The sequence below is a fragment of the Gavialis gangeticus genome, unplaced genomic scaffold (genome assembly GCF_001723915.1).
Source record: "Gavialis gangeticus isolate Ggan-Ray unplaced genomic scaffold, GavGan_comp1, whole genome shotgun sequence".
NCBI lineage: Eukaryota > Metazoa > Chordata > Crocodylia > Gavialidae > Gavialis > Gavialis gangeticus.
Window position 1 is genome coordinate 17,875,155 of NW_017729009.1, and position 8,267 is coordinate 17,883,421.

Consider the following 8,267-nt stretch of genomic DNA (forward strand, 5'->3'; position numbering starts at 1 on the left):
GCTTTGAGCTGTCTGGCTGTGACCTACCTTTCTTTTTTAATCACTGTTTTACAAACTATCCATTCAAATGTCTAAACGTTAAGTGTTTTGTGTTTTTCTCACTACATTCAGTAACTTTAAAGAGATTTGCCTGATGGGTTTTGGCAAGATTATCCCAATACAGCCTGTCATGGAAGCATTTAATCCAGACAGCACTTAAGCATGCGCGTAACTTTAAATGCTTGCTTCAGTCTCACTTAAGTACATGGAAGTTAAACACATTCTTAATGTTCTTCACTGCACCAGTACTGTTTTCAGTTGCTATTCATCAGGGCTGTGCAACGCTTTGGGTGGTCCAATTCGAAGGAGATTTGGCCCGATTCGGTGGCCAAATCTCTAAATCCGAATCGAATCAGTGGACCAATAAAAAGGTCCGAATCGATTTGAAGCTTTCCAAATTGATTTGGAAAATATTTGGAGAGGTTCGGTGATTTGGGCAGTCCCCAGTGGCTACAGCAGGGAGCTGCAGCTGGACTCAGAGCTGGTAAGTAGGGGGTGAGGGAGGGGGGCTGGAGGAGTGGGGAGGGGACCATGGGGGATCCCCTGCCAGGCCCCATCCTCTGCCTGTTCCCCCAGCCCCCCCTGACCCCTGCCCACTCCCCCAGCCCCACCAAGGCTGTCCTGCCCACCCCAGCTCCCGGTGCTTTAGAAAAAAGCCTCACTCACCAGGTGCTGCCAGGTGGGGGGCGACCCCCACCCCTGCTGCCCCCCCACTGCCCCACACTGCATGGGGGGGGCTCTGCATGAGCCCCCTGACTCCCCCCCACTGTCCCAGTCCCCCCCCCATGGCTGCCCTGCCTGCCCCATGACAATGTAGCTCGTCACTATGGCGATGTATCATCAGCAGACACAAGCAGTGACACTGCCACTACTGCACAGTAGCAACAAGCTCGTTGCTACTGCACAGGAGTGTTGGAAATGACCCGTACTGCGTCAGGACTACACTCTAACAACTGCACAGTCAGGTGCACATGTAGACACGCTCACTGTTAACAAATTTACCACTAGTATGTCTGGCTCAATTCTATAGACTAGAAGTTTATTCCTGTTAGACAATACATTTTATATGCAATTTTAAAAATTCTCATAACCATGATATCTGCTTGTAAATATTTTTTCCATAGGGAAATAGAAATTGTTGCTGCACATATTCACTAGCAATAGAAATATACAGGAGATTGGTTTTGTCTTTTATGTAATTAAGGGAAAGATGTGATTGCTAAAACATTTGTGGGTTGTACTCAACTTGGCCACTATCCTACATTGCCTGAACCTCCCACCTGCACCCCATAGCATATTTGCATTTTTGGAAACCAGTCCTTAATAATGGGCAAAATCTGACTGTCATTGTGACCTTCAAGGTTTATTTTTATCAAAACAAAATAATTTAGCAATATAAAGAAGAGAACAATCTAATAATGCACAAATAAGTCAATTGCATCAGTCTTATCAACATTCAATAAAACAGTATTTAAGTATTATAAATTTGCTTATTCAACAAAAATATGTCATTTTTAGGGCATTGCCATCCATCAATGTTGATGCCTTTGATTCTTCTTAGCCTCCTAAAACAGAAACTACATATCCACATTTTTTGTTCTGTTGCATAAAGCTTCTCAGCATAAGTCACTATTTTGCCATATCCTGCCAATGTTCTAGACACAGAAATCCCAATGACATTAACAAAAAATTGTCATAAATTGTAATGACAGTTGTGAGCTCCAGTACTCACAGGGTCACTGACCTGAAAGCTTAATGGGCTTAATTCTGATTTTACTCACACTCCTATGAATCAGGAATAAAGATTGTGGCATTTACACCAAAGTTATGAAACCAAAATCTAATAAGTGAGACCAAAACTGGGACCCAGGGATTCACAGAAGTAGAAAAGGGAGATCACAAGTATGAACCTCATTAAACCAGTATTCCAGTATTCTTCAACATAATCAAGATCCAAAGCTGTACAGTAACACTACTGAAAGCTCTATGGTTTTGGACAAGAATACTTTGATATATTTATAAGGGAGAAATATACAGTTTATGAATTATTCCTTATCTATATCCTGAAGTAGGAAAAAAATCCAGCTAACTCCAATCTTTGTCCACACTAGTATGAATAAATTAGAAGTTAGTGTAACACTCTGATCATGATATCTGCTTCCCTAACATTAAACATTTACACAAGCATAATTTGATGCTAAATATAAAAAGCTTTCTGCATGGAGAACTGCAACTATGATCACTTGTGTTATGCAAATTAATGTAAAGGGACAGCTTAGAGCTTAGCAATTGGTCCCATTTACACATGTCAACAGAAGGACTGGCATTCTGGCACTTCTATTCACTTCTCACAATGTGCATTTATTTCTTTGACATACGCACATAGTACACTAGGCCAAAATATGACTAGGACCTATATCAGCTAACCTGTGTGTGATTACTCTAAATACAAGTAATTATGAATATCACATGTAAGTTAATCCATAAGACCCTGTATATAAGATTCAAAATCATACAAAAGTCATAGCAAAGTGAAGTATAAAATCTCACTGTAGTATAACAGTGCACTGGTTTCAAAGTTTCTCTGTCAGTTTAAACTATGCTGTATAAGTGTATAAGTTTGGTCAAATGCTGTTTTAACTGATTGTGTAAGTGGAATCCAGTGAATATTGGGTTGGGTTTTACAACATGAGTTGCTTTACATGGCAGGCATGAAAACAGGTTGGTGTCAAAACCTCCCTAAAATAGATGCCATGTCAGTTTTCACCAATTTTACATGATCAGAGTTTTTTGAGAAAAGTCACCTGTTTTCAATTAAGTTAAACTTCAGAGTAGGTTAAAAGGAATAATTCTATCAGATTATGCATCATAAAAATTACTTAAACAGAGTCAGAGAAAATCTCTGGGTTAAAAACCTTATTACAAAGAAACAATAATTATTAAAACCCAGTTTTTCCAAGTAGAGCAGAAGAATAAAACAGTTGAGTAGATCTCAGCAGAAAAGGCACAAAACACAAAACAGTGCATGCTTGTGTCATTTTATCACAAAGAAGCATTTACCATTTGTGCGGCATGGAAAAACAGCAGTATTTGTCTGGCCTCTCCCAGTAACATAGGCATTTGGGGAATATGTCTTCCTCTCTAGTATGTCTATAAAGCCCAGTAAAGGTGGAAATGATTACTGAAGAGAGGAGCACTGGGATGAAAATATATCCCCATGTCTTTTCCAGTAAATTCTCAGCTTACATGTTAAAGAAGGTGGTTGCTGTTGTATCCCTGTTAGTAAATAAATACACGGCAGTGTCTTTATAATACTCAGTGGCAGCTAGGAGCTGCAGATATTATGTGGGATTTATAAGGAGGATTGATCTAGTTGAGAGCCAAGGTACAGTACATTTTCCTTGTGCATTTAAATATGTAATTGAACTGCCTCTTTGCTCCTTACAAAATAATTAAAATGTATAAAAGAGCCTGAGTCCTTGTAAAGAAGAACTGTGTTTAGGAGAGAATTATGCCTATTATGTGCAGGAATGGCTTTTCTAATTTTAAGGTGCTTCAGAAAGGCAGATAGATTATGTGCAAACTTCATTTCCCTCCCTAATGTACCCATTATACAGGCATCCACTATATACCACAGAAACTTATCTTGCTATATTTCTATAACTAGCCTGTCTTCATCATCACTGCTTGTGTCATCATATTCAACTCTGGTTTGCTTCCTCATCATCTCTAAACTTCTCTTTTTGTATGCCTTGGAAGGTGCTGCAGAGGTAGTAGTGGCCTCTGTGGTACTGAAGGGAAATGAGGGCTCCTTTAAAGCACTAGTCTCAACGTCATGGTGATCATCTGGTTGCAGGTAGGCTTGACTCTTGTCTGGACATTTATTAGGGCTGCTATGAGAAGAGTTTGTGCCCTGTGTAGGTACTATACTAGGCAAAGTAGTTCTTGTGATTGTCTCACAAGGCTTGTTTGATCCCAACAAAGCTGAACACGTGGTTTTGGAACTGGGAGTAAGTTTCTCTTTTGGAGATGCATATTCATTTTCTTCTACCAAATGTTCCCCCTTTTCAGAGCTCTGGACCAATAGGTCTAATGGAGCAAATCTTTGAGCTTGTGACTCTCCATTAAGTATATTTTTCTGATCTGCTTGTGACCATAAGAAAACAGGACTGGTAACCTCTGAGCCCACAATGTCATGCTGATGGCATTTCCCTGTACCTATAAAGTCAAAAGGAAAAGACCAAAAGGAGGACCCCACTGGGTCAGAAATAGCATTTGACTGTGACTGCGCTGGAGCTGATTGCTGAAGCATGAGAGGTTGAGTCACTAAGCAGCAAATGTTCAAGTCGTTGGCTTGCTGCATGGCTGTGTTTGGAGTCGATGAGCAGGTGTGTCGTGCCACAGGTGGCCCCAGAGTTGCACTGGTCTTCTGAAGAGAGAGATTTACTCTTGAGTGCCCTTTAATTAGCCTAGAAGCATCCTGCAACAGATGGAGAAAAATAAGAAATGCAAATTTTACAATAAAAATTTTGAACGTGGGCAATTTCATCCCTTTTCTAGAGAATAAAATAACAGTTTGGTTGGGTGTATCAATATGACAGAGATTTATCTCTGATATAACTCTCCTGAGATCAGCTGAGTTGCACAGACATAAATGTGATCCTTTGGTTTTATAACTGTGATTAAATTTGCTTTCTCTTTTGTTGTAGTAGCAACAAACAGAAAATCTTTGGCGATGTGTGGGATGATTGACAGGTAATGCTAAAGGTCTGTGTTTTATAGATGCATTGTTATGCATTGCCTGGTTGACTTTGTTCACAGTAAGTTATTTTATGTACATTCTGCAAGGGAGTGTTTATAACTATGTGTGAAAAATGTAGGGTCGTTCTGTTTGTAAGCAATATGAGGAGATCAAAGAGAATGAAGCATGGATACACAGCACTGTGCATTTGCTGTGGAGCCTTTCCAAGTGGATTTGTAATGATGGTTATTCCTGTCCTGCAGCCAGGAGTATGTGTTGACCTAGCCAAGCTATCCCAGCCAGGAGACTGAGCATGCATGCAGCAGCAAATCAGTGCCCATCTGAACCCTTTGCTGCTCTTGCTGCCAAGATAACAAAATTAAAGCAAGCTCTTCTGTGCTTACACACATCCTAGTCACATTATCTGAGAACAGACAAATACTAGGAGTAAAACATATGGACAAGATGGCAGCAGGGTGACTTTAAACCAACTGCTGGATGAAATTTTAATTTTTTTGAAATATATATGATTTTTGTGCAATATAACATAATTCAGGTTATTACAACACCTACTTTTTGATCCACTTTGTCACTTTGCCTGATGACGCTTGAATCCCCAGTAGGCGAAAATATTCCTGAGTTATTCCTGTCTTCTTTCTTACGGTTATTCCTTTTGGAAACTGGCTGCTCTGAGCGGGGAGAAAATGGGTCCTCCGGCACATGTAGATAATCATCTGGTGGAAAAGAGATTTGAAATATGCACAGTGATGTTCCATATGCTGGAGCTGACCAAACTATTTGCATATCATCTGTTGACAAACTCATTATTTGTTAGATTGTGTCAGTTTTAATACTGATGTGATGCATGTCAACCCACTTCATCTGGTGGATTTCTGGCAAACTGTTAGCCACAACTGTGCTGTTGAGTAACCGCTATTTGGATTGGCGCACAATGGTGTTTGTGTTTCCAAGATGGCTGTGGAAACATTTCTGTATAAATACTATTTGTATGAATATTCTTGTGTGAATACTTTTTCATAGGAACATGGGCCTGAAAGGTGCTTTCTAGGTCATTGGTCTATTCCCCTGTTATTAAAGGCAGCCACATCATAATCCCTTTCATAAACTGATCATGGTTCATCTTAAAACTGGGTAGGTTTTTTTGCATCTTACTCCTGGTAGAAGAATGTTATATCTATTTATTTGTGTGCCAGTAGTTTCCTTTAGCTTAGTCCTTCTCTCTTTCCCATTTGGCACTATGATGTATTTATAAAGACCAGTCCTATCCCCTCTCACCCTTCATCTTGCTTGGTTAAACAAGCTAAATCTGCCACCTCTCAACAGATAGGATCTCTATTCTCTGATCATCCACACAGCTCTTTACTGTACCTACTCCAGTTTGGGGTCACCCAAAATGAATTCAGAACTGTACACAGTGTCCCAGATGAAGTCTTACATGCATTTATACAGTGGCGTTAATACTTCCCTGTCCCTACTGGAAGTACTTTACCTCTTTGTAAGATTGCTTTTGCCTTTTTTACAGCAACACTAGTTTGCTGGCTTATGGCCATCCCATGATCAACTAATACAGCCAGGTCTTTCTCTTCCTATATTGCTTCCAGCTGATGAGCTCTCAGCTTACAACAACAATTTTTATATTATTTATGTTTATACAATGAAATTTAGCTTGTACAAATCCTTAGGGGACATAATAAAGATGTGTGAATACTTCTGAAGCAGATGTTTAGTAATAGTCTCAAATCCTTTTTTTTTTTTTTGAAGTCTTTATCTAGTCTTTAAAATAGATATTTAAGAAAAAAATTAAATTATGGGGGCTAAAAAGCAGTGAAGGGAAATACTAGGAGGAGATTTTAAATAGAAGCAGAGAAAGGAAGGCCAAAGAGCAATTAGAGTTGCAGCTAGCAAGGGACATGAAGGGTAACACGAAGGGTTTCTACAAGTATGTTAGCTACAAGAGGAAAGTCAGGGAAAGTGTAGGTCCCTTATGGAATGGGGGAGGCAGCCTAGTGACAGATGAAGAGGACAAGGCTGAACTACTCAGTGTCTTTTGTACCTCAGTCTTCACAGGCAAGGTCAGTTCACAGACTACTGCGTCGGGCAGCACAATTTGGGGAGGAGGTGAGCAGCCCCCAGTGGTGAAAGAACAGGTTAGGGACTATTTACAAAAGCTTGGCATGTACAAGTCCATGGGGCTAGACACTATGCATTCAAGGATGCTGAGAGAGTTGGCTGATGCGATTGTAGAGCTGCTGGCCATTATCTTTGAAAACTCATGGCAATTGGGGGAGGTCCCAGATGACTGGAAAAGGGAAAATATAGTGCCTATCTTTAAGAAAGGGAAGAAGGATCCAGGGAACTACAGACCAGTCAGCCTAACCTCGGTCCCTGGAAAAATCATTGAGTAGATCCTCAAGGAATCCATTTGTCACTGGAGGAGAAGAAAGTGATTGGGAACAGTCAACATGGAGTCATCAAGGGCAAGTCATGCCTGACCAATCTGATTGCTTTCTATGATAAGATGAGTGGCTCTGTGGATGCGGGGAAATCAGTGGACATGTTATACCTTGACTTTAGCAAGGTTTTTGATACAGTCTCCCACAGCATTCTTGCAAGCAAGCTAAGGAAGTATGAGTTGGATGAATGGACCATAAGGTGGGTAGAAAGCTAGATGGATCATTGGGCTCAACAGGTAGTGATTAATGGCTTGATGTCTAGTTGGCTGCAGGTATCAAGTGGAGTGTCCCAGAGGTTAGTCCTGGGCCCAGTTTTATTCAATATCTCCATTAACAAGCTGGAAGATAGCAGAGTACACCCTCAGCAAGTTTACGGATGACACCAAGCTGTGGGGAATAGTAGGGCTAGGATTCAGAGTGACCTAGACAAATTGGAGGATTGGGCCAAAAGGAATCTCACGAGGTTCAACAAGGACAAGTGCAAAGTCTGGCACTTAGGAGGAACAATCCCATGCACCAGTACAGGCTGGGGGCTGGCTGGCTGGGCAGCAGCTCTGCAGAAAAGGACCTGGAGGTTACAGTGAACAATAAGCTGAATAGAAGCCAGCAGTGTGCCCTTGTCTCCAAGAAGGCTAATGGCTACTGGGCTGCATTAGTAGGAGTGTTGCCAGCAGGTCAAGGGAAGTGATTATTCCCCTCTATTCAGCACTGGTGAGGCCACATTTTGGGCTCCCCCCTACAGAAAGGACGTAGACAAGTTGGAGAGAGTCCAGCGGAGGGCAAAATGGTTAGGGGCCTGCAACACATGACATATAAGGAGAAGCTGAAGGAACTGGGCTTATTTAGTCTGCAGAAGAGAAAACTGAGTTGTGGGGGTTGATAGCAGCCTTCAACTACCTGATGAGTGGTTCCAAAGAGGATGGAGCTGAACTGTTCTCACTGGCGGCAGATGACAGAACAAGGAGCAGTTGTCTCAAGTTGCAGCAAGGGAAGTTTACGTTAGATATTAGGAA

At 41.2% G+C, this 8,267-nt stretch overlaps 1 protein-coding gene across 1 annotated transcript in view; it reads right to left on the minus strand.

Annotated features, from left to right (window-relative positions):
- Positions 1-1,318: 1,318 nt before the first annotated feature.
- The window catches only part of ZNF831 (zinc finger protein 831), a 42,860-nt gene continuing 35,911 nt past the window's right edge, over positions 1,319-8,267 (minus strand). The window contains exons 4-5 of the mRNA XM_019510168.1: positions 5,354-5,514; positions 1,319-4,519 (exon numbers count right to left, since the gene is read on the minus strand). Of these exons, the coding sequence (XP_019365713.1) occupies positions 3,689-4,519; positions 5,354-5,514 (992 nt within the window). The 3' untranslated portion in view covers positions 1,319-3,688. The remainder of the gene's footprint in view (positions 4,520-5,353; positions 5,515-8,267) is intronic.